This window comes from Manis javanica, chromosome 12, assembly GCF_040802235.1.
Source record: "Manis javanica isolate MJ-LG chromosome 12, MJ_LKY, whole genome shotgun sequence".
Classification (NCBI taxonomy): Eukaryota; Metazoa; Chordata; class Mammalia; order Pholidota; family Manidae; genus Manis; species Manis javanica.
Window position 1 is genome coordinate 28,386,986 of NC_133167.1, and position 26,931 is coordinate 28,413,916.

Genomic DNA, 26,931 nt, shown 5'->3' on the forward strand with positions numbered 1-26,931 from the left:
ATAAACACTTGAAATATGAAAATGTTTTTCTCCAGGGCAGACACTGTGACCCTCCAGGAAAGCAAGTGTCAGGAGGCTGGCCTGCACTGCTTTCTTAGCATCTGTCCACTGCCACCCCTTGGGGAGTAGAGACAGGGCCAGCCCTGGGGGCAAGGGGCAGCAGAATAGCTCTGGGGCACCCTGCAGAAAGGGGGGGCCCTCTCCCCCTTTTATTTTCTAGTCATTTGATCTACTAATTTCCAGAATTAACTCCTTTCCTCTCAAGTGCATATGGGGGCCTAAGGTCCAGGCCAGGGGTGTAGGAAAATTGAAAGCTAATGCACAGCGTGCTGGAGCCAGTGGGTACTGGCTCGTGACAGCCAACTGTTCAATTTTCTGGTATTTGGCAAGTCACTTGTTAAAGGCAATCATTATTGAAAATTAAATTACATAAAGTTACAATTAAATCAGTTTTATTAAAAACTGAAGGTCATAAATTCTCAAAATGCAACACTACTCATGATTTTAATGCATTTTACCAGGATCTAGGCCCATGAAGGTATTTCAATGTATTGTATCTGTATGATGGAAAAAGACTATACAAAGCTGTTACTGTACTTCTCAACTCCACCTCTGATGAGGTCATGTTGGTAGCCTGGATTCAACCAGAGTAGGAGTATTTACACCACTGAAAGAGGCAAACATGACAAAACAAGTTTATTTGTTTTTTTTAATCCCTGGAGAACTGGCATTAAACATTTGCCAGAACACAAATGTAAAAGCAGCCAGCAGTGGAGACAGCAGATAGCCCTTGCCTCTACCAGGTTTGTAGTTCAAGGCAACTGCTCCCCTATCAATAGTGCCAGGAGAGGCTTCTGAAATCTGGCTTTCTCAAACCAAAAGGGTAGCTTGACAGTATTTCAAGGACTGACTGCAACACTCTTCCAGAGGCTAAGGGCCAGGCAGCTCTACTGGACACCCATGGGTGTGGCTGCATTTCGGGCCCACCCAGCTTGGTTTGCTACAGCAGTGATGACAGCCTGGGAGAAGTATCAGTCAGATTTGAGGGCAGTGGTTTCCTAATGAGCCATTTAGGAACAATAATACCCAGCTTGGAGTTAACAAAAGGCCTTGTGAGGCTGGCAGGGAGCACTGGCTTCGGAAACAAGGGGGCATTGGCTCATCTCATCTCCTAGGACCTCCCAATTGCTCCTTCTTTCTTTAATTTTGGCCTCTCTCACTCCTTCCCAGCTTCCAGGCTGTACTGTCAGCACAAGAGAGGGCTGGGAGCCACCAATCCGCTCTTCTGCAGGATGACGTCGTGAGCAAAGACTCTGGTGGTTTGTGGGCAAAAAGCAGAGGACTGCCCTGTGGTGTGAAGTTATGAAGCTCATCAGGGGATCTGGAGCTGAAGAACATGGGACAGGCCAGCCTTAACTCTTTCATACCTTCACCCATAGCTGGCTTACCTGGAAATGTCTGGTGGTCTGGGGTGGAGCTGCTGGTCCAGGTGCTCCTGAGCCACTTGGCATGGTCATACATCCAACCGCAGGGCTCCTCAGGGAAATCAAAGTTGCAGTTGAATCCTGAAGGGAGCTGCAAATCTTTGTCTAAAAGAGAAAAAAAATAACTCAAAGGAAGGCAAGTGAAATGGGTTCGGAGAACAGCCACAGTGGTGCTATTTAAATGGCTGGCAAGGCCTAAGTGGAGAGCAGAGAAAGAAGTGGCTCCCTTTGCTTATTCATTTAACTCATCTTGGCGATTGTTGGCTTTCGGGTCAGCCTTTGGTCTCATCCTTCCCAGGCATGAAAGCCAAGTCTGCCAGTGGTTCCCATAGTAAGCAATTATAAATGAGGCCACCAAATGGCTTCAGGCTCTAATCAGCCTCGTCTGTCCACCTTGGAGAGCAGACAAATGTGAAAATCACTGTTCCCTAAATGCCCAAGAAGAATGTCTCCCCAGTGCCTCCGTGGAAGGCTGGCTCCTGCCAATCTGGCTCTCAGAAGTGGTGGGGCAGCCCATTAACATCAGAGAGGCTGAGATGCCAGGGAGGGGCTGGCCAGGGAGGGGAAAGTGACCTCCAAAACAAGGAAGGCTTGTCTGCTGCCCTTTACCTTCTGCGATACTCTTGTTTCAGAAGGCAGGATCCATTAGGCATCCCAGTGGGGAGGCATTGCCAGGTGGGTGGTTTGGCGAGCTAGGACAAAATAAGGGGGCCAAAATAAATTAATAAGGGGGCCAGACCAGCCAGTCTCCCAGCTCAGTGTTGAGGGGGAGGAAAAATAATTTCACATGGCACTGAGTGCCTGAAGGCCAGGACCCGGGGGCAGCTGTGAGCGCTTTCCTCGTGGACATCTCAGAAGTGCTCATGCAATTGCCCGTCTGCTCGGGGCTCATCAGCCTCAGACTGAACCCAAAGAGTTTTTTCTGAGGCTCCCCTCAGTGCTCAAACTCCAGTATGAGTTGGTAAAACTCCAGTATACATGGGGGTGGGGGTGGAGGTGGGGAAAGAGAGGAAATGGGATCCCACATCTGGACACTTGCCAACTGTGGCTGTGGAGACAGCGGAAAAGGGCTGGCTAAAGCTGGTAGCGGGGAGGAAGTGGGGTCTTTGGCCTTCTCACTTCCCTTCTCAGGGTTCCCAGAGAGGAATTTCCGTGGGGAAGGCCTAGGATGCAGGCTAGGAAGTCTAAAGGGAATAGCACACAGGGGTACAGAGGGCTCGCCTCGGAGGGGAAGGGCACTTCTGGCCCCCAGGCAGATTGTCGCCAGGTCCTGTTTGTGCCTCCCCTTCTCTCCCAAGGGAGAATATTTAATGTTTGGCCACCCTTGGCCAAAGACAGCTTGAGTCGAGAAGAAACACATGGATTCTATTACCAAAGTATCAACCTGTGGCTTGGAAAAGTCAGCCTTTAGCCCTTGCCATCCCCTTCTCCTGACAATTTCTGAATTTCTATTTTTCCATTCAAAAATATGGAGTAATTCAATATAACATAATTCTTCTCTAATGTTGACATGCATATTGTATCTCAGGAACCAAATTCCAAAAAGAGATTTTTTGCAAAAAAAGGGAATGGAGGGACCACTAAAGAAATCTCAAATGACACAAACTACCATAAACGGGAAAAATTATACTGAACTTCTGAAAGTCTGCAGCAGAATCCTTCACCTTTCCTTTGGGTTGCCATTCAAACAGACCCCATCAGCCAGCCCTCCCCAAGCTAACTCTGCTAAGTCAATACCATATATTAACTCCTATGCATTCCACATTTGACTCTCAAACTATCTTAAACATGTCTTGGAAGATTCCCCAAGTCTCTTTCTCCTCTTCTTAAAAGAAAAATAAGTTCATTAAAATGTCAGAATTCTGTATTCAACTAACCCTGACCGATAGTGTCCCCACCCCCCACAATATACAAAAGCACATTCCTAAAAGCATATGCATTAAATTATCATTTTTCAGTCACACAACTTGAGCATTTATTTTTGGCTTCCCTCCCATTTTCCTTTGTAGCCATTTTTTGGAGCTATCCCGTCCATACGCAACACTCCTCATGCTGTGTAGTGGCTGTGCGCAGGGTCCACAGAATTCACCCTCTACCTACAGAATCAGCATTCTATCTTTTTTTGTCTCCTTCACTTCCCAAATCCCTTCATCAATCTTCCCTCACTTTATTTAATGCATGCTTAATAACAATCAGCAATTTACTGTAAGCAGAGGTTGTCAAGCATTAAATTCTAGCGAAAATGCCAGGTGTTCCAAAATTCATGGTTTGTTCAGGCTGTCTTCATACTCATAACCTTAGCAGTGTGATTTAAAATGTGATGTGCTCTGGGCTCTGCCAATTATTTTTATTTAACCTGGATACATTTAGGAGATGAAAGGAAAGGACTAGACTTCCCATGCTCAGATTGATCAGAAATGAGGAAGCTGTGAGGTTGAAGGAATGGTTGGGGTACTTTCGCATATTTCTGCCTTTGTCACCAACCTGCACACACCTCATGGAGGATGGGATGCTCTGTCTTATGCAGTCATGATTACACTTTCTCAGTCATGGTTGGTGAAAGACACAGAGAAAGGCAGTTAAGGAATGGTTAACTGCCTAGCCAATGTGACTATTGCACCCCACCCAGATGACCACCGGATCTTCATCTGACTGTATTGTGGAGACACAGCTTAGTAGGAAAAATGATCACAGCTGTGGATTCTAAGATGTGAAATGAGGGGTGGAAAAGGAGGAGTCCTCTGTGGATGGACCCATCTCAGCTGATGACCAGTGGGTGGGAACCCATAGAGATACATGGATTGTTCCTATATCTGAATGCTTCTGGATTAGTGGTAAATGCCATGATGGCTCTAAGCCCCTGACTACCTGCACCTCCCTGACCTCTGACCTGGTGACCCCCAGGTCCCTATCCAGCCCCCACTCTAACTGGTCAGCCCCGTGCCATCCTAGGTGAAATACAACTCTGATTCCAATCCTCACCATCCTCAAAGCTGCAGTTCTCTCCACACTCTGTGGCTTCCTCGTCGATGGGATATGGGGTGGTGGTCTCTTCACTCTTCACAGTGGGTCCCAGCGTCTCTACAGTGGGCTTTGAGTCTGAATAAGGCAAAGGAAGGGAAGTGAAGGCTGCGTGCAGCAGCCTGCATGGAAATCCAGCAGGAGCAAGATGCTCCAAACTAAGTTTCCTCTCTAAACATGTGCTTTTAGTGTAGGAAGAAGGAAGGAAACAAAGAAGGGCACACACACAAACCCCTGAAGTCAGCTCTGTGTGCTGCCAGCGGTGTCAGGGGCATAGCTTGAGTTGAACGAGAATGGTCCCAAGCTGCAGAAACAGCCTTGGCAGAGGCACCGACACAAACCCACTTTCTTTACAGCCCAGCAGAGGCCCTAGGTCAGCACAAAGGTGAAACAGTAATGAGCGTGGGTGATGAGCATAGGCAGGGCTCAGCCATGCTCTAGGTATTCTGTCTAAGACATGGGCAAGGCACATGCACACAATGAAGGACGCCCATCCAAAGGGTTTGAAAGCGCCTCGGGGCTTAAGGAAGCAGGCTTCCATTCCTTGCTGACATGCCTTCCCAGCTCATCCCTGCTTTCACATGAAATAGACTTTCTCTTGTCAGCCTTCTCTGAGGCAGGCAGAACTTTTTGAACCAAAGCTAACCTGACCTAGGGGACCCATCTATGAGGAGATCATCAGCACAACTGAAGAAGCCATAAGCAAAGCCAGACACCTAGGCAGGTGTGACCCCAGACACTGTTGTTCATGTTTGCACAAAACTGGATGGAAAGGAATGTGAATTCAATGACTCCACTTGGTGGAAGTAATTTGGGGCTGTGCCTTTAGATCAGGGTGAGGCAGATTCATATGCTTCCTGGATGCAAACAGCTACTGTGAGTGAGGATGATTGACTGGAGGTGGGGAGAGTAAAGAGCGGGTGAGAAGGTGACAGAGGGGACCCTGCGTGCCTGATTTCAAGGAAGCCACCATGACTGGCTCCAACAGATTGATACCTGAGGGAAGGTGGCCCTACCTTGCAAAAGTGTGGACATATCTTGCAAAAAAAATTTTTTTTCCCCACATGAAGCCAAAAATCCCCGCGGAAAATCTCTAGACTTGTCAATGTTGGCAACTTACTCAAAATATCATAACAAGTAGCATGCAACAAAACCTGGCTGAGCCAAGCCTGGCTGCAGGCAGTCAATTCTGACCTTGGCTCTAGGTGAGTCATTCACCCATCCATTTACTTATTTATTTGTCATGCCAGTCATTCATTCCACAACCATTTATGGAATGAATGAAACTATGAGTGAGGCCCTGTGTGGGGCAAGAGGGTGTTCTGGTAACTGGAGTTCATGTCCACGTGCAATAGGGTGAGGTCTTTATCCCAGAGCCGCCCTCCAACAAGACTTCCCATATAAGCCTGTGTATTGTTCCTCCCGTTTCTATACATGTTCCTTTGCATTATTGTACATGATTAGGCACCTCTGTCAGGCACCCTTCAGGATACCATTTAATAAAGCCAGGAGCTGAAGGAAATTGCTAAATACCCTGAATAGCTTTTTCACGGCCGACTTCCCATCTTTCTGCTATTAAATGCTACGCATATAACCTTTCATACTTCCCTTTGCCCGTGTCTGCCTCTTGCTTATGGTAAATAACCTCAAAGCATCCTAATTTGTAAGTTTAAATTTGTCACTGTGTCCCAGACTCTCCAACTCGGTTGTAAAGCACACTACGGGAAGCACGGCAAGAAGCACTCATTGGAAACAGAAACAGGCTAGCAGGTGAAGAGCTCTGTTGAATTATTTTGCTGCAGCAGCCCAACCCAGCCTATTATTTTTCCTGTTATCCTTTTGGGGTAGGAATGAAGAAGTGAACCAAGGATGAGTCACAGAAATGAATGGAAATTAAGAGAAAAAAGCCACGTGGCCACCGAGAGCACTGGAAGTATTAGGTAGCAAAATGGGTGAGCTTGTTAGTGGAGACAATATTAAATCCAGGAGCACAGGGGGCCAGTGAGGCAATGATAGGTCAGGGTGCACACAAGAAAGCGAAGAAACAGCAGCCAGCCTCTGTGTCCACTGTGTCTGTGCTGGGCACTCAAAGGTAACTGCCCATCCAGCTGCTGCACTGGGCCGCAATTGGAACCAGATGTCAGAGACTTCAAAGGGAAGGAGGCTGGGTGGAGGGTCACAAGCCTCATCTCTGCTTTTCTGAGGAATGGCCAGGCAGGACTTCGAAATGAGAAACCTGTTGCTGACCATCACTGGTGTGATGTGGGCCAGGTGGGGGTGGGGAAAGCAGTAAGTGGAAAAAGCCATCAGCAACTGTCCAGGCAGTCATAAAGCAGGGCAGCCTGGGTGAAGCATGGCACTGTGGGGAGGGGAGGAGGGACGTATGAGTCAGCCCGCAGCTAGCTGGGCCATCTCTGGCAAGGGGCTTCCTCTCTTTGGGACTTAGTTTCCCACCTGTGAAAGAGCCACTGGCCTGGATCTGTGATTTAAAAAAAAAAACAACTGTACATCACTCTCATTAGTAGGCTGCAGAATCATTTAAAGGGTCACGACAAGCAGTTTAAAAATGTGGGCTTTACTATTTCAGTGTCTCCTGTGGTAAGGATTGGCAATACTTTGGGAACTTTTTACTTCAGTTACATGTACTTATTACAGGTTTATTAGGTCCTGGCAGCAGTTGAAGTGCTTTAGATCCATTATTTTACTGAATCCTCACAACAATCCTAGGGCGGTATACATATGTTATTATTACCCCTATTTTTTAGCTAAGATAACTGAGATGCTGAGAAGCTATCTTGTCTAAGATTATAAAGCCAGGGATTGGCAGAGGCAGGACTTAGACTTGGCAATCTGTGCCCAGAATCCAGGCACTTAATGATACACTATACTCCATATGCACATATGTGTGGGATATGTGTGTTTGTGTGTGGAGAGAGAGCTTGTAAGTCAAGTGGACTGTAATATAAATTTATTTTAAATTGTGGATCATAGTCAGAAATGTTTGAAAGCCACTGGCCCAGAAGCTCCTGGTTCCCCTGCAGTCTAACCCTCTGATTCTGCAGAGGCCGTAAATGAAGCCAGCTTGTGTCACTGTTGGGGGGGGAGTTTTCAGCACCTACAAGAGGACAGGTGATGCATGTTCAGCAGGCTGGGGAAACTTGGCCTTACCCCTCGTAATGGGAAATAAAATGTCTTCTCACTAAATGGGGCTGCCTTCAATCCAAGGTGAGAGAGGCTAATTTGGGCCCAATTCCCAGCCGGTGTGCCCCAACGGGGCTCCTCCTCTGCATGGTCGTAGGCAGCACTTTTCTCCCTGGGAGCCCAAAGCACTTCTCCGACATGCCCTTATTAATCCTTCATGATCCCCTGCTGGGCGATCTGCTGACAGGTACGGCACAGACAGGAAAATGGAGATACCTGGGGCCCTGGTGGAGAGGGGCAGGGCAGCTCAGCTGCTTGCTGCTGCTGCTGGCACTGGGCTCAACGGCTCCCTGAGCTCCCCTTGGCAGGCGGGAGCGGGCTCCGGGGGAGATGCAGTGCCAGCTCTGCTGAGGGAGGTGCCCGGAGGAAAGGTGGGGCCTGACTCAGAAGGAAAAGGCACTTCCAGGAAACAAGGAGGGTGGGCATGCACCGCGGGCCTCACCCTCACTAGGGAGAGTTGGAGGTGCTCCCCTGGGCCTGAGCCACCTGGCAGGGGCAGGAATGAGCAAGACTCCTGCTGCATACTCCTGTTCTCATCAGCTCCCCCACAACAGGGTCCCTCCTGAGCAAATAAATGCCTTTTACAGATGTGGCTTCAAAATGAAAATGAAGTCTCTTAGCCACTGACATCTGGAGGCCAGATTCAGGCATAAACCGATTACTTTATTATCATGAGGGGTTTTTTTCTTCCCTAAATCAACAGCCACAGCCTTCTGGCCTGAAGAGTCAGGGTCTAATTGAATTTGGATGGGTGGTGTGTGGTTGTGATTTGTTTTTGAGAGACTTGGATTGGAGAACTGAAATGATCCTTTAAAGAAGACAAGCACATCCTTTGAGAAACTGTCCCAAGTGCAAAGGCTGTAGTGCCCTGGTTTACGGCAGTACCTGGCAGGGCCAGAGCAGGCAGGGGTCACAGGGTTGCGAGCCAACAGGGTCCCACCAGGGATGGCTGTCCCCATTCACGTCACAGTCTGACGTCCTCCCAGGGTATCCCAGGAAGCCAGAGTCACAAGACCATGTGAGGGAGACCCAGAGGGCAAAGCAGAGCCTTACCTGTCCAGTCACAGCCCAGCACCTCCAGCCGCATCCCAATCCCAGCTGGAGACCACCTCTCGGGATACACGCGCACGTACTGCGCCGGCACGGGGTCGAACCTTCGGATGTCAGGGGTGTCATAGTGCATGTTCCCTTCAAACAGCTGCAAGGGAGACAGGCCGCTCAGCCTTCCTTGGGGGGACTCTTCACTCTTCCCCTCCTTTCCCTTTCCTCACCCTTCCCCTCCCTGCCCCTCACACCCAACCAGAGGGCAGCTTCTGAGCTGGCTCATGGTCCCTGGACCTTATGATCCGTGGGAGCTCTATTCTCAGAATGAGGCTTTTATTTATAGGGTTCTAGCAACCTGAAAATAGGGAGCAGATGAAAGTGGCAATTGCCGGTTCTGTCTTCTGTCCTGGGACTGAAGCTGAGCATTCGGAAGAATTAGGCCCTGAGCGAGTCTTCAGTTGGACTTGGCTGGAGAGAAGAGAAGGGGGTGAGGCTACCTTGCCTCTTCTGCAGTTCTCAGCTGCTTAGAAAAAGAAGTCTTTTCTAAAGCTTGAAAGTCTAGTTTAGAAAGTGCCAGTGGACTGATAGATCCCAGTTCACTTAGAGGGTGAAGGGAAACTGGCCATCTTCTCTAGGAGGCTAATGACAATGTTCTCTCATTACACATTGACAGTCTGAGACTGTGTGGCCCAAATATTTGTTTAGCAGAGGCAATTCCCTTGAAAGAAACCTCACCTGGAGCCCCAACACACTGAAGACAGTGGGCCTGCTCTGCTTGAAGCCAGGTGGGGGTCCCAACCTGGGACACACCTGGACACCACTGGTTTAGGGGAATGTTGATGTGGAGGTGAGCCATGGGCCGTGGCAGATTGGCATCTAGGAACGCCACAGGGTCACCTCATTTTGCAGGATGACAATTCCATAAGGTGGGCCCTGTTATGGGGAGGGCCGGCCCTGCTCCTGGCTGAGTTCATCTCCTCTCCCAGGCCCCCAGAATGGACAGGAAGAGCCAGGGTCAGCTCTCCCCAGGGAAGTCTGTGGTCCTACTGCTGCTCCATCCTCTGAGGTTACAGTTACCAAGTCCCAAGCCTTTCCCAGCCTCTGGAACTGTGGGCTGGGTGTTTATATAGCATTGCAAAACCTCTAGCCCAGCCCTTGTCGCTGCATTAAAATGAAAACATTTGCTAAGCAAAGGGGACTAAACAGACATGAGTAACACACCCTTCCTTGTAAGGGGCCCTGCTCTTCTGAGGAAAATGAGGCATAACTTAGCAATGAGGATCAGAAGGCCTGGCTACGCAGGAGAGGGACAGAGGCACGATGTCCTTCTCCCTTCCTGGGCCTCCTCTGTGCCTGTGTGGAGGGCTGACCTTCACTTGTCTGACAGCAGGAGGGGGTGGGCTACACTGGCCTGCACTTCTGGCCTGGAGTAAGTTTCTCTCGCCTCTTCGCAGCCTCAGTATGAGAGGCGAGAAAGATCTTGAACAGTCAAAACTAGGAAAATACAAAAAAGTTCAGCAACGTTCAAAAAAACACAGTTGTTTTTGGAAGTAATTCCCTAGTTTCTATAGTTTAGTCTCCAAAAACCACATCCTCTTTGGAAATCTGGCTAGTTCCAAGGAAACTTTATCTGAAAGCGGGTAGAAAGAGTGTCGGACTTTATGGAAAGGCAGTGTTGAGCAGTGGCTAGGCATTTGGGCTCTGGAGTCAGGCTTGAGTCTGAATTATGGCTCTACCACAAGTATACTGTGTGACCCTGGGCATGACCTCAAACATCGGTTTTGTCATCTCTAAAATGGGGTAACAAAAGGATCTACCTCCTAGAGATGTTGCAAGGATTAAACTTAGGCATTCAGCAGAGTGCCTGGCACAAAGTAATCTTGCAATTAGTATTTGTTTTATTGAATTGTAGGGGTTTGGTCATGACGGTCTAAATGGGAAATCAGCACTTCCAACCTAAATTCCCTGCTTGGGGTAAGGTTAGGGGGTCCACCAGGAACCACTTACCTTTGGCTGCTGGGTCCTGGGGTCCAGGATATGCTCCCAGTCCTTGCCGTTTAGGCTGTAGGAGACTTTGAACTTGCGCACAAATGCCCTGGCTTCCACGGCAGTGATGCTGTCTCCTCCTCGGGCCCCTTGGATGATGACGCCTTTCACCATCTTGGGTGCTCCCAGGTCCACCTGAAGCCACTCCTCACCTGGCTGGGCCTGAGGGATCCGGGGGAACCAGCCTGAGCGGCTGCTGACCAGGCGGGCAGCACTGGGGCCCCAGAGATACTCCCGGGTGGAGGAGGCCGAGATCTGAGAGTCGGCGATGAGGCCTGAGAGCATCCCCAGCATGTTGGAGCAGGGGGCATCTGTGGAGCAGGGAGGAAGGCACCAGGTCATGGATCTTGGCTGGCCCTTGCTAACCCAACACCACCTTTTATTAGCAGGGAGCTGTAAAAGAACCCAGCTATCAAACACTTTAAGTTTGCATTGATGTCTCTGCATTTCAAGGTAGCAGAGCACTTTGGTTCAGAGCTCAGACTGGGAGCCAGACTGCTAGGGTTCATGTTTGCTTTTTTGCTTCCTAGCTGTATGACTTTGGGCAAACGAGTGAATTGCTTTATACCTCAGTTTCCCCAGATCTAAAGGAGAGCTAAGAGCAGTACTTCCCTCTTGGGGGTCGTTTGGAGGATTCCACTAGTTACTATATAAAAACTCACAGTGCCTGGAACACCCAAGCACCTCACACTGTTAGCCAAGGGCTCTCACGTCCTTGGTGACATCAGGCCCCACTGGCCCTCGCAGAGGTGGTGAGCTCAGGGGAGCTCAGCTGACCATTGAATTGGTTCCTGGGTGATTGTTTCCCAGCTGGGTGGAAACTAACCTGGAGTCAGGTTCTTCCTCCCACATGTGTTACTATAGCTCTTTGGTGCCTTGGGTCCTTCCCACATGCTGTTCCCACTACCCAAAATGCTCTTCCCCTTGGTCATCATCAGACTAACCTTTGCTTACTCCCAAGTGTCATATCCAAACCTAAAACCAAGTGTCAGTTAGGTCCCCCTAGTCACTCCTCAGAGCATTCCTGTCCTCTTCCTTCATACCTGCATCTTAGTTTATAATTATCCATTACTTGCATTTATTATCTATCCTGCACAAAGGTCTAAAAGTTCCATGATGTCAGAGACCCCACCTCCTTGTTCACTTGTCTTGTTCACTTCCAACTCCCAATGTGGGGCTTGGCACACAGCAGACCTTCTGTAAGTATTTATGGAGCAAATGAGTGAGTGGAGTATGCAGGAATAAGACCCAGCAAGGCAAGGTCTGTAGTCAGTGTGTATTACATACTTGTAAACTGAGTTATAGACAAATGCAAGCCTTCTGGGAAAGTCACATGCAATGAGGCTGTCTGCAGACGGCTAAGGAGAGAGCAGAGCCGGGGACACAATCAGCTCCCCACCTCACCTGTGACCCGGCAGCCAAAGAGCTCCAGCCGTAGGGCGATGCCTGAGTGCCAAGTCTGCGGGCGGACCCTGACAAACCTCGTCAGCAGGGGCGTGTGGAGCTTGTTCAGAACCACCTCAGTAGCGTCATTGTTGGCTTGGAATACCTGTAATATAAGATGCAAAACCATGTGGTTAAAATCCACTTAGCAGTCTTCGAAGGGGGTGGGAAAGAGCTGTTGAATTTGTTGCCCCAGGCTTAAAAATAATCAGTGGATTTTTTGTTGGGCACTTTTTTAGAAGCAGCATGAAAAAAAATTTAATTTCTCATACTGCTCCACCTTGAAAACAATAAATGGTCTTCAAAAAAATTTGGGGGTAAGGAAAATTTTGCCTCTGGGCTGAAAGCACAGGACAGCACCTTGAAAAGGAAAGTGCTTTCAGTAGCTGAGAGAGAGAGTGAAAATTGTAGAATATCCTTTAAACATGGAGTGGAAATGTCATCTTTTAGGGCTAGTGGACCTCGTTAACTGATGTGAACTTGACTCTCTTCCTCTTGTGGCAGGCATGTAGGGATATTTGCAGGGTGTTACGTAATCATGAAGTGCTCTGTGGTTGTTTTGGTTAGTTACTTAGTGGCCTTCCTGCTCCATGAAAAGGTGAGAGCATGGTGGGCACTGGCTGTCCCCAAAGCCCCTGTGTCAATCAATACTTTCTAGGTTCTCTCTGGTCTTTGTTGTCGGGTCAGCGGTGCAGACAGTCCCTTGGAGTCCTGCTCTGGCTTCCTGTAGCTGTAGTCTCCACCCTGTAATGAAATCCATCCCTGTCCCCATCTGACTGATGCATCTCTTATGGAAGGAAAGGCTTTTCGGAGTAGCTCCTAATCCAACATGGTAGGAGCAAGTCCTAGCTTACCAGATGGCCCAGATCAATAACTGCCATATGGGCCTTATGCTTTTTTGTGTTCTCCACTAAAAAATAGACATTGGAGCAAGTATATATGAGTTTCTCTTGGTTTCTCTGGATAAGTGTGGAGGGAAAGAACAGCTAACAAACCATTCCTTCTAAACGGTACATGTCATAGCTGTACCAACTAAGCATCCTTGTAAATCTACTCACAGTCATCCCTGCAACAATGAGCAATTTCTCCTGGGCAGATGGACCAGGTGCTTCGGCTCTGAGAACCTATGCCAGGTCTTCAGGCACTGACAGGGCTGGGACCAGAGGACTGGGAAAACTAGTGTATCTGAATACCTTTGAGTCAGTCACTGTGCAAACACAATTATGTCTATAACACCCTAGGAGGTAAGTAGTATTATTATCACTTTATTGATGAGGAAACCGAGGCTCAGAGGTATCTATGTGGATCCAAAGCCCTTACCATGTCTTTAGGCCTTAGGCTTGTGATATGCTAGGTTCGCTCTCATCTCTTTTAGGAAATTTGTAGCACTTACGTTGGTGTTTAAGAGTCATGAAGCCCTTAAGATCTCCAAGCACAGGTTGAGTGGAGGTAGAGTTGCTCTTTAGAGATACGTTCCCAGGGTGTTTATAATCCCAACTTAGAATACTCTGGGTAACAGCAAGGAGCAGCATGAAGCTCACAACAAATGAACAATGTGGTCCTTTCTTTCTCATGATCTGTTAACTAGGAACTCTGCTATTTGGCAACCTTGAGCCCTCCCTATTTCCCACCTGCTAAGGTCAAAAGTTAGAGCAATTTATTTAATAGCACACTGCTGACGGCAGAGGTAAAGGGTAAGAAACATCACACCTTTTGCAACCAAATGAGGGGGACTGGCTTGCTGAAGACAAATAGAGGAAAGGAGAGGACGGAACAGGTTTGCATGGGCCCCCTGTACTCAATTGAAATCCCTTGTTCCTGGTGCTAAGCCCGCTGAACCCAGGGGAGCTCTCATCCAACCTGCCTAGCTTGCCGCTTGCCTTCCCCCACCAGGGAGCCTCCTGCCCCATCCTGAAACCATCAGTTCCCTCCTCTGCTGCCTGCTGACCCCTGGGAGCACAGAGGCAGGACTACCGAATTTGAGGTTCAGTTTGGCTGCTTCTTGTACAGTGACTGAGGACAAAAAGGGGCGAGAAGACAAAGCAAAGGAAGAAGGGCCAAGCACACAGAAGGAAAGGAGTTAGAGCGGGGCACCTAGGACAGGGCCTACAGACAGGGGTGCAGAGAGGTGTTCTCGCCTCTGTGGTCTTAGCCTTGGAGAGGGTCAATGGGAAGGAACAGCGCCCAGGAAGGCCTCGGCTGTGCCATGCCCATTCCTGGGCATCCTGGCTTAGAAAGGACTCCGCAGCTCTGAGGAAAGGGGTGGAGGAACCGAATCCAAGGGAAATCGATAAATCAGTTCTCCTAGAATTCAGCATGAGGCAGAGGCTCTTTGTTTGTTTTTTGTTTTGTTTTGGCATGGAAGAAGCAAATGCAGCACTTTGCTTATTTTGGACAGTGCTGTGAGCTGTGGGGGCCCCAGTGGCCTGCTCCTGAGAATGGTGAAGGGGCCTGTGTGTGGCCTCCCTCAGAAGATGCTAAGGAGTTCATACCAGAGAAGGGGGGAGCTTGATCTGCCATGTGAATACTAATTGGAGTGTTGAGTGGATTTGAACTTTAACACAGCTACTAATCCACAGCATACACACCACGCTGGTACCGATTAGAAACACAGCAAGACTTATGGGTTTTTAATATCCAATTTTATCTTATCTGACCCCTTCACTTCTCCTTGGCAGCTAGCAACAAGAAACATTTTCTCTCCCCACCTCAGTGAGGAAATGACTATGTCTCCAGGCTGCCTTTGGGAAGCTGGTGTGTACATGAGTGCGGCTGCATGTGGGCATGGAGGTGCACACGTGTGTGTGTACCTGTCGACAAGAGGATTTGTCTTTTCTTGGATGCACATGGCCACAGGCTTTGAGTTAGCCCCCTCGATCACTGTCTACAGTGGCATCGGTCAGAAAGGGAGGCGAGCACAGGGTTCGCCTCCCCTAGGCCGCTGACAGACCATCTACCTGGCTGCTCGGCTTGAACGTCCTTCTGCCATTCCGTTCTCCTCACTCTTCTCCCACCCCTGGGACCAAATGAAGGTTCTTTCAATGTGGCCTCAAATTATCCTTCATGAGCCTTGTTCCTGCTTGGTTTTTTGTTTGTTCTTAACCTTGTACTTGTATCTGTCTCTGGACCTTTTGCTCAAGGAATACTATCTTACTTTAATGAACTTTTTATAACCTCTCACTCTGAGTGTGACACAGTGGAAAAAAGCCCCTGACACCTCTGAACCAGGAGCCAGAGACTCTAATTAGCTCATAAGTATGGGCAAATATCTCTACTCCCTCTAGGCCCCAATTTCCTCCTCTATTAAATGAGGGGATTGTATGAGTAAGATCTTTTCTGGCCCTCAGATCCTAAGGCTTTCTTCACAAGAGTTTCTATTCAAGAGGTGTCCACTTTGTTACGAGGCATTTTAGTTACTCACTGTCTCTCATCACATAAATACCTCTGTGGACAGGTGCTGTGGATGTTTATACACTTCAGATGGGGGCCCAGCACACACGGTCAGTATGCCCCACTCAGAGGGGGAATATACTTTGTTGATGTTTTGGTTCAATAACAGTTCAAATTATTAATAACAAAGAGTAATGAATAACAACACCTTAGTCCTTACATATTATCTTTCATCCAAAAATATCAAAGTACAGTTTATGAAATCCATTTTTAATGAAATATTAAGCAGTTTCTATTTTTCCTGACCCAGTGGATTTACAAGGTCTCTATTTTTCTCCCTGCACCTCCCTATTTATAGCTGGTAAATGCTATCATATATTATACATCTTTATGACTTTCTCAATGCTTCTGTGGTTTCAGAATCACCCTTCATATGTTTTCTGATCAAATTCTCTGAGATGGATTCTTGGCTTCCAGTCTAGGCATTGTAAGGTAAAGGCTTGTGTGCCTGGGAAATGATGCCAGGAAATTGGTTTTATTCCCAATTCCCTGCCAACTCACTGAATCAGTATGGGCAAATCAGTAAGACCCCTGGGTTTCTCCTGCAGGAAAGCAGAGTTGATACAGGCTTGCAGATAGACACTAAAGTCTACCAACCCTCATTGCTGGCTCCAGTGCCTGTTCAACACCCAGGACAGAGGGTAGAGTAGAAGCGATATCACAAGTAACAAATGGTTCTCTGTTCAATTGCGAGAGAGTTCAAGTTCTGAAAGCCATTGACTTCCAAGTCCCACCTTGAGGTAAAAAATTTTCTGCCCATACTTGCCAGTGAGGTGTCTATAATGCTGAGAAAGCTCAGTGGATAGTCAGCATATGGTACACCTGGAGAGGCATCTCTCAAATGTGATCATCAAATTATAACGACTGCTTTAAAAATGTGATGTTACGATTGGTATATATTTTTGTTAATTTTAAAAGATAATGCTAATAGGGTTGTTTTATCACCCAATGGAAAACCAGGAGTGTGTTCAAGGTGACCTTAGATTTCTTAAGAGGTAGAGATAGTGTTGATTATGCAGTAATATTAAAATATATACATATATATATATGTATATGTATAAAGCTATGTTGAACATAAAGAGTTCTTCAAGTGCACTTCTGTGAACCAGTTTTAAAAAACAGTTCAGGGCACAAAGCGATTTGGATAATCCATTTGGTGCCTTGATGAATTCTGAACATAATCCAACACTTTCCAATTGATTCCTGAGACCTTCAGCTTATTTTCAGTAGGACAGAATCTGACACCAACAGCATTCCATGGATTTTCTGATTTGCACCTCTGGTGGGGAGTGGGCATCTGCCAATTAAATTGGCTGCTCTCCAACATCCCAGTTTGGTTATTATTATCTATCACCCTCCCAGGAAAAGAAAACCAACATGTTTTGCCCATGCCCGTGCGCTCACCAGGCCTCAACTATAACACTATGTGAAAGAAAAGAAAAGAAAAGAATACATATAATCTGACAAGAAACATCAAGGCAGAAAGCATCACTGATGGATGGTCTGAGGTCATCTTTTTTGTTTCTCACCCCGTTTTTAGTCACAGCCACCTTTCCCTGCTGACCCCTCTGTAAGTCCTCTTTGAAGAATATGTGGTGACTTCAGCATTGCAGAGAACAGCAAGTGTTTCAGCCTGCCTTCCTTGGAGGCCTCTGGGCAGGGGGATTTCCTTCCAGGCCCAAATCCCTCTCCTTTACACCCTTAAGCTCTCCCAACAACATCCAGGTACCCAGGACAGTGCAGACACCCCATGTCTGTCAAAGTCTGAGCTCCTTGGCAGAGAGACCCGGTGCAGGCTCACAAGCCCGCCAATGGGGACTCTGCCTCTGCCAGGAGGGCCCTTCGGTGGACAGCTGCAGGCTCTCATTATGCACACGGGCTCCCCTCTGAGCAGGGCTTCAGTATTCCGTCTGCACATGCCTGTCTCTTCATTACCTATGGTGTGACCTACAGTTTATTTCTATTTTGCTGTAAATATCTGAACATGGCCAGCTCTAGAGACTGCAAAGAAAGCAGGAAATTTTTTCAAAGACAACACAGCACTGGAGCCCTGAGGTAGAAATTGTGCCGGAGATTGTCTTCTTCTTTTTTAAAATAAATATTTCTCTCCACTAATAAATGTTTCATTGCATCCAAAGTTCTCCTTTTCAATCTACTTGGCACATGCAAGGAAGAGGAGAACAAAGCAGGCAGAAAAGAGAGGAGGCAAGAACAGAGGGCAGAAACTGGGGAAACCAGGAGCACATTCTGGAAAAGTGTCTCTGAAACAACTGTACCAACCCGTCCTCACTGCAGAGCCAGGCGCCTGTCCTCCCTCCTCCTCCACAGGGCCTTGCATTTTCTCTAAAACCAGCCATGGGTCCACATGAAAAACGAAATTGTTAATCAATGAATGCCATCTCATTTAATTAATTTTTTATGCCAAACAGGCAAGGGGTTGGGCGGGGGGGCTTGGGGGCTGTTGCATTTGGGAAAAATGATGTTAAGGTAATGGACATTTTTTTTCTTTTTTGTAAATCATGGTCCTGACATTTCTCCCTTAAAAGTCCTCCTTAAAGACTATAAAAAAATATATTTTAAGGCTGCTTTCATTCTAGTGGATGTGGGAACTTAGCCAGACCCAGAGTCAGGAGTGAAGTGCCTACCTCATATATATATATATATATATATATATATATATATATATATATATATAAGAAAGAGAGAGAGAACTTAAGGAAGGGTAAGGATGGGGGTGAAAGTTCCCTAACCGCCAAATGTTCATTTATGACCATGATACCCTCCTGTCTCCTCCTCTACTTTGGGGCTGTTTTTGTCATCAAGCAGTTTTGCTGACATGAAGGAGACAGAGGAGCAGGAGCGTGTCAGGGGAAGCAGGGCCAGGCCGGCGGCTTGTTCCTTTCTGGGCGGTGGCGGTGGGTTGGATGTGCGCATCCCCATCTGTGTGTGCCTCGTGGGGCCCGTTAGATTTACTGCGGGATTATGTTACCCCCATCGAGACTGATGAGCCCTGGAACAGAGCATACTAACAGGATTAGGGTTTCAGGATTTGAGACAGGAAAGCATCAGGGAGGAGAGGGGAGGAGGAGAGCTCCGGGATTTGGGGCTGGAGGAGAGACGGGGTGGGGGAGAGCAGCAGAAGGATGGAGGGTTGCAGAATGGCCCACGACCCCTATAAGGTGGGAGGAGAACACAGACCTTCTAAGTGGGTGGGTAGGGGCCCTCGACATTGAAAACTTCCTGCAACAGACATCGCTGCCCTTTAAACCCACTCACCCCTTAACTCACAGGTAGGCAGAAGACAGGGAAAGGGTATGGGGGAAGGTTTCAGAGCCTGTCTGCCACCTGCATTCCTCTTGAGATTCCTGGAATCTCAGCAAACTACAGAGCAGGGAAATAATGATGGCAAACCCGGTAATTTACTGGATGAGGTGTTCACTCCAGTGGTCATCTGCAGGGCCAGGCTTAGGGTAAGGGGTGTATTTTCCCAGTCCAACCAAAATTGCTGTGCCCTTCCATGTCCCTCACTTATCTGCACTGTCCCACTGGATCTTGTGCACAGTGGTGGCCTGGGAGGCATGGGGAATTTAGCATCAATGCTGTAAGCACCAGGGAGACTGGCCTCAGCTCCCAGAGACAATTCGGCACTTGTGGGAGTTGGGTGAAGCCAGCCATGGGAGCCTGATAGAGAAAAGGTTCCAAGCTTATGTATAATGAAATTTTCCCTTGAGCTTCCTAAGTGGAGAGGCTAAAGGTCTGAGCTCATCCCATGACAAATGGATAAGGGACAAACTTAATTACCTAGGGCCCTGGATTCTTCTCAGTTATAATTGAGGTGGGGCAGATAAACTGGGGGACTTGAATTTGGAAAAGACATGGGCCCTTCTCTGGGCATACGTAACCCTGGTTAGACAATGTAATCACATCCATGGCTTCTGAAATCTGATGCCCACTACTAGCTGATGGTTTGAGTTATTGTCCTAATTGTATATACAATAAACAAAATTACTATAATAAACAGGATAAGGGGAAGACAGTCATCAACTGCAGGTAAAAAAAAAAAAGGTAACTTTTTAAGACTCAAAATTACTAATTGAAGAAATAATTGCATCCCTAACAGAAGAAGGAAGTTAAGAGGGGTAATGCTTATCTGAGGCAGCTCAAGGGCAAACCCCATCAGATGCAGGGAGAGGCCTGGATGACTTGTCAGGTCCCTTCCAGACCTGTGATTTTAAGAGGCAGATAAATATCCCATGGGGCCTTGTTACTTTTTAAGCTGATAACTTGCTTCTGCTCAAGAAGAGCTTTGTGGGTCTAATACATTAATTATATTTGCTGAGAGCCTTCCATCCACAGATCCCAGGGTGCTCTGCCAATTGCAGCTGCTGCACCATTCCATTTGGGCAGACAGAAACACTGAGGCATGGAGCTGTTACAAGAAATTTCCAAGGTCACACAGTGCATCATCTAAGAAGATCTGAAAATAGACCCCACATGGTTCTGTTAGCCGACTGACTTGCAGGGTTTGGTTTTTCTGATACCACACTCTCTCCTCCTAGGTCTCTGATCATTTCACAGAGGATTTTAAATTCTCAAGTGGCTTTCAAAATGACTTGTCTTAAATTCAGAAGTTAAGTACAGGACAGCTGATTTTTGAAGTGGGGTATTCATTTGTTTTGAAGGGATGTGGGCCACATCAAATGCAACACAACTTCTTTCAACTCTCCCTAGGATGGAGATGCTAAGCCCAGGGTCCTAAGCCATGCTCTCCAAACACAACTTGCCTGAGGAAATCCACTACAAGGGAGACACTCCAGGAAAATGCACACCTCTCAACCCCCAGACTGAACACATAGGAAGCCAGGTTCCCTCTGGATGCAAGATGATGAGCAAGGCCTAGACCAGATCGTCAAGTACACCCGCGTGGCAATAAAAGCCTGGCGACCAGGTGCCTCCCACAGGGACTCCATGGTTTCCCACGTCCCTGGGGCAAATGACTCAGTTTCTAAGAGCTTCATCTCCACAGTCTTTAAAACACTGTTAAATTCTGAAGCCAATAAGACCATGCCTGAGGGTTCTCCAAGCCCCTTGGTCAACATTACATTAATATGATGAGCGTAGTGCATTTCCACCACTCATTACGGGGTAATTTTGACAACTGCTGGACCCAGACCTTACCTCATCCCTGTCCTCATCCTCCCATCCTCAATCTGGCCATCAGGATATATTTAGCACCCCCACACACTTGCTGTTTTCACCCAAATTTCCGCCAAATACATCAGAACAGCTCAGCCACACTGAGCCTAGAGCTATGTGAACAAGGGAGATGCCCATGGTTTCCTAACAAGGGGGAACTGAAGATAAGGGCTTCTGCTTAGATATACAAGGGCAGTGGCCTCTGTCTCCCTGTCCTGGTGCCAGTCTCCTCCTCATTCCCTCCAGTGTAGACTCACGGGACCAGCATCTCCCAGGTGAGCAGGATCTTGGCAGAGGCCTTGTGCCTTCCAGCTCCTCCCCTCTTTCTTTACGCCCGTCCTCGGTTTGTGTGCACGTAACTGTGCCTCTCATTATAGACACATTCTAATACTGTACGTACAACACTCTGTCTATGTTTGGGGTGTTATTAACACAACTGGTGAAACCAAAAGCAGTAGTTTTCTGCTTGTGGTTTCTGAAGAAATATACGGGAGGCAATTTGTATAATCTAAAGAAGCACATGGGCTGGGTATGGGCTCCATCAGGCAGGCCGGCTCTCTGCCTTGTGGTTACATCATAAATATGCATAAGGAGGACCCACCCTACAGGAAAATCATAGGTTCCATATTTACAGCATGTGGAATTGGATAAGGATTTGAGGCTGTGCTGTGCACATGACCTGCATAACTGGGCTGTGTTTTGCTGGGAGAATGCTTGCAATTCCCCTACATGAGTGCAATAGGCAACCTCACCACCACTTGTTGGATGGAAAAGCGACAAGAAGAGGCTGTTCCTGAACTGGGAGAGGCTGGAAAAGGGTTCCTTAGAGTTCTTGGCCTCCTGGCCACAGGAAGGAAGTTGTTCCCCATAGTCCCAGGCCTTGCCTCAGCCCAGCCTGGGTCCAAATTGTAAATAGTGTTTTGCAAGGAAATAGAAGAGCCATCCCCCACCATCTTGAGCACTCATTAATCTTGTTTTTCTCCAATATCCCCAATTCCCTGTTCCTTGGTACACTGCATTGGTGTTGACAGTGACCAGGGAGTTGAAATCAAGTTCCCACATTTTTGCTTCAAAAGCTACCATCCCCTCCTCAGACCCTGTGCCCCGGTTTGCATCTACAAACCTGCCCCCAGTGCCACGGAGCAGAGCAGGCGGCTGCCTCCTTCTCTGCTGTGCTTTGCTCACAGGTCCTGCTGTCTGAATTTTGCTTTCAAGCCTACCACTTAGCACCAGTTAGCTTGGCACAGTGCCCACCACCAAGCAGCTACAAAGAGAGACTCAGTGTAGTGCCCGGCATAGGCAAAGCCTTTCCCCCACTGCCCCAAGTCCCCTCCTCACCCCACCTCCCCTTCATGGCATCAAATCAAACTGCAGCAGACTTGACAAATCTATTTGGCACGGTTCGCTCAACTATTTCAACCCGAACAGCCCAGAGAGTTGGGCTGACACACCATGAACGGTGTGGAATCTGCACATTAAATACAGACATCTGGGAGATAGATCTGCTAATGAAAGAGAGCAGAGAGCAGCTCTTGGGGAGGGCGGGGCAGGTCTCCCCTGCCTCCCACCACACCCGCGGTGCAGGGAGGGCCCATGGGGAGGGGGCAATGCCTAATTGGCAGGCTTTCTATTCTTCTGCCTCTTTCTAGGTACCAAAAAGATGAATTTCTAATGAGGAAAGAAAGGGCTTTTCCTCTGCCCCAGCACCCTTTATGTGGGCAGGGCTGACTCACTAAAAAAACCCAAACAACAACAGCAAAACAAAAACAAAATTATCCCTTGGCTACTGGAATAAGAAATTTAAGCCAAGGGTGAGAAGAGGAGGCAAGCGAGAGAGAGAAAAAGAGAGAGAGAGAGAGAGAGAGAGGAGAGAGAGAGAGAGAGAGGAGAGAGAGAGAGAGAGAGAGAGAGGAGAGAGAGAGAGAGAGAGAGAGGCAATGAATGATGTATACAATATGAAAAAAAGTTGAGAAGAATCATTCTAAAGGAGCCCAGAAAGCTAAATTCAATTCTCAGGAATCTCTTCCCTGAAGAATGCACACCAGGGATAAAGCCAGGAGGACAGCATTCTTCTATCAAATGTGCAGTGCTAAGGTATTTCCAAAAGCAGATTTCCTACAAGTGGTGTTTTAAATAGCATCCTGGTCCATCTGTGTGCTTTTAAAATCAGCTTATGCTACAGTATCCCTCTGGCCAGCACTGCTTAGTCATGGAGCCTGGACAGGGAGGCAGCCAGGTGAACCTCCTCCTCCTCCCCCAGGACTCACCCTGCCCAGCTGCTGGCCTTCGCCTGCCTTGCTGAGCTTCTGGGTCCCACTACCTCGTTTCTGAAAAGGGTGGGTGGAGAGAGAAGGAGGGGAAAGCAGGGGGATGGGATAAGGACTCCGTCCACAGTGCTCCCAGCACCCAGGGCCACCTCAGACTTGTCACTGGCCTGTGATATTTAGTAACTCTTCCTGAAACAAAGGAAGCCAATGAGGAACCAGACCAGGCTCCACCTATCAAGGTGGGGAAGTCTTTTAATTGCTAAGTACCTCACTTTCTTTATCTGTTAGACAGGGAATTTTTATGCATGCCTGTTTTCGAGTGTGCATGTGCATTTGTGTGTGTGTGTGTATGTGTGTGTGTGTGTGTGATACCTGAAATATCTAGAAGTCCTGATTTTCAGATGAATGGCATCATGTTACTATGGCAATTTTAATTTTAAAAATCCGCTCCTTTAAAAACTCATGTTTCCCAAGTGAAACAGTGCCAACATTACAGTTCAGGATTTTCTGGGCTCAAGTTGCATCACCAAGAACAAGTTGCTTTGGGGCAGTGACAGGAGCCAAGGAGACTGTTTGGAAAAAATCTTTGGCCTCTCTAGGTTTGACCACTTGTGTCTTATTTTGATAATTCACAACCCAACAGATGAGGGGCCTGGTGGAACTGTAGCAGTAAAGAGGAGGGACCTTTTTCTTCTGACCCCATTTCCCTTCAGGGAAGGATGAGCCCCCTTCCTTCCAGATCTGACAGTCAGCCCCAAGCCAACAGAACTCTCCTCCCACCATGTGAGAGACCACCGGCCGTTTCCAATAAGCCTGCTGTAGGCTGAGTGTACCTTACAACCAGCACACTGCCAGCGCCAGCTGCAGGCCTGTTTGCAGCCAGGATGCCATGTATCTTAAGAGAGCTGAGTGCCAGACATTCATCCATATGTACAATGAAAGCCCCACATCACCCACACAGACACACCTCTGGGAGCCCTAGACATGGAGGGCACCAGCAGAGAGCATTCAATGCCTTGCTGCCAAGCATGGTCACCAGTTCAGGTCCCATCCCTGACAAACTGAATTTCTCCTCATTATTTAATGTCCTCTTTCTACTTCGGGACATTGTGATTCCCTCTCAGGATTTGTGCCCTTTCATTTCCAGACCTCGGTAACTCCTGAACTGCAGCTTCATGTGGTTTTGCAATTGTTAACCCAGCATGTGAAAGGGACTCAGGCCATAAATGCTCAATGAATCCTGTATGGGGAGACACGGGCTGGGAACACGTTTTCTCCTTCATTCGCAGTCAGAGAGCACTCTGTAAGCTGTCTCTCCCTCTCTGCTCTGCACGATGCAACAGCAGCCAGGCTGTTGGAGAAATGGTGTTTTCCAATCACTTTAGCATAAAAAAGAATATTTTCGGGGCTAGTGTCTCCCGAGCCTCCATCAGTTATTTGAGCCTCACCAAGCAAGGCCTCCTCTCCTAGGTGGGTTAGCTTGCAGCCCCTGCTGCCCCCCTGCCCTGTCCCAGGGTGCCTTGGGGGGTACCTTGTGGTTTTTGCCGTGCCGGTATACCATCCAGTCTTCCCCATTAGTGCTGGCTTCCAGCTTGTAAGATTTGACATAGTAGCCATTCTGGGTTTCCCTGGAAATTGCTCCCTGTGTTGCAATGGCCGTAAGCATGGTTAGAAAGTGTAGGTCCACCTGAGGAAGAAAGTGGAGAAGGGGTCTGTGATTTTTGACACAGGGTACCAGCTTGCTTTTTCCTCAAAGGATACCTTATAATACTTAGCTCACAACATTGCTCACAACCTGCAACTTCGCTCACAACCTCACATCGGTCATTGACTCAGACATACTGTTGATCAGTATTAGTTTGTCATTCCACTGGACAGTTAACCTCAACTTATTTGATGCTAAATTGGACACCTTTGAAACTGTAACTTGGTTATTTTTATTTCTTTCTCTTTTTTGCAAATCGGAATGGATAGTAATAAATTTATTTTAAAGGCATCCTTGAACATCTAGAATGATGACCCCTTCTTCCTAAGTTGCAGCCTGCTCTGGATACTGAAAAGCAGATGCAGGCTTAAAGGAACAATGGCTAAATCCAATCCAATCCACTCCCTTCCAATCGGGTCCAATTCAATCCAATTCACTTATGATGCCCTTGCTGCAAAAGTCTCAGCTCAGGGCTGTCTCTGCTCCCCTCAGTCCCTCACTCCATTGTGTATTTAGTTGCTCAGGTCACTGAGGGGTCAAAGGGCATGCAGAGTCTGCCCAAGCAATTAGGCTTATGCACCAAGTCCTGACCTTTTGCTCAAGGAGGAGGATGGCCAACATTTTGAGGCACTTCCCCTCCTTCTACACCAATCCCATTTAGAAATTGCTGGATATCATTCCTTTGCTGGACACAGTGTTTCTTAAGGGCAACCGCTGTGTGATCAAAATTTAGCCAACACACACTGGTAAAATTTGATTCACTAAGCATTTATTAGATACTTGATGTGTGCTCAGCATTCTTAAGAATTCAAGAAAAGTACACAGGGCTATGTAGGATGAACAGGTGGATAGCAATAAGAGAAAGCATATGATTAAAGAATAGAAATAGGGAGTAAAATGAATGGGATGCCAGTTATAAAGGAGAGCTTTCTGGAAGCTATGCAGGATGAGAAGGATTTTTGGAGAGGCAGAGGAGAGACAGTGACAAATGGCATTAGGGTTGTGCTGTTAGAACTTCTGTGGATGCCCTGGAAGTTTTTAAGTGGTCTTTTCCCCTTTCTGTTGTCTGCTCTGCAATGTCCCTCTTAGAGCAGAGGTCATTGTGTCACATTGGAGCTAGGACAGGCTTGTCAATGGGTCACAAGACTGTTTGCCATGTGTCACAAAAGCCATTATTGCTCTAACATGGAATTAGCAGCTTGCTCATGAGAACTGGTCCAATCTGTAGTGCAAGGGGGTTTATTCAACATGAGCTACAAGTCTTATTCAGAAGGAAAGCAAACAATAGTCTGAAAAGATGCTGCAGAGCATCTGGGCAACTAGAGTTTCATTTTTGGTAGTGACATTTTCCCATGTGTTCTTCTGATAGCTATGTGCAAAACCTTCCTGGCAGCGCTCCCTCCAAATAGCAAAGATCATGAGAAGCATGCTCAGCTAGCAACTCAAAAAGCCTGCCCTTAGGAAAGCGCTCCTGCAAGTCGCTGATGCTTCCCCGTGCCAAGAATGAGGAAGATCTGGAACTGTTTATAGAATGTTCCTTGGAGATCCATAATGATAAGGCAAACAGCATCCTGGCCAAAGGACTTCTCTAAGACCTGTTAATCTTCACAAGGGCAGTGGGAGTATCCATCTTACTTGTCATTTCATCCCCACAGTTAGCACAGTACCTGGCACAGTCTGTTCATGCCCAGCACATAGACTTGTTTAGATGATGAATAGAGTTCTCAAGTATGCTGTGTTTCTTTTCTTAGTGTCCTTTGTTCACTGTAGCCAAACAACTACCCTCCTTGTCCACCAATATACACACACTCTGCAGACCCTCTGGTATCTAAGTAGGTACCTGGAGATACTCCTTGCTGGAATCCAAGTTGGGTGTCCAGCCATTGTCATCTCCATGAAGCCGGCTTTGTTGAGGTGTCCACCTTCCATCCGAGTAGGTAGATGAGGCACTGATCTGTTCATTAGCAATCCGTCCAGACTCCATTCCCAGAGGGATGTTGCACTGAAAGTCTGGGAAATGGAGATGGTCAAAGGCAGAGTTAGGTCTCTCCAGCTCAAGCCCCTGGGACACCCC

At 47.6% G+C, this 26,931-nt stretch overlaps 1 protein-coding gene across 8 annotated transcripts in view; it reads right to left on the reverse strand.

Annotated features, from left to right (window-relative positions):
• The window catches only part of NRP2 (neuropilin 2), a 116,319-nt gene that overhangs the window by 47,831 nt on the left and 41,557 nt on the right, over window positions 1–26,931 (reverse strand). For all 8 annotated transcript variants that reach the window (XM_017653686.3, XM_037009257.2, XM_017653683.3 and 5 more), the window contains exons 6-12: window positions 26,698–26,867; window positions 24,684–24,839; window positions 12,201–12,345; window positions 10,758–11,107; window positions 8,760–8,904; window positions 4,467–4,583; window positions 1,449–1,589 (exon numbers count right to left, since the gene is read on the reverse strand). In XM_017653686.3, the coding sequence (XP_017509175.2) occupies window positions 1,449–1,589; window positions 4,467–4,583; window positions 8,760–8,904; window positions 10,758–11,107; window positions 12,201–12,345; window positions 24,684–24,839; window positions 26,698–26,867 (1,224 nt within the window). The remainder of the gene's footprint in view (window positions 1–1,448; window positions 1,590–4,466; window positions 4,584–8,759; window positions 8,905–10,757; window positions 11,108–12,200; window positions 12,346–24,683; window positions 24,840–26,697; window positions 26,868–26,931) is intronic.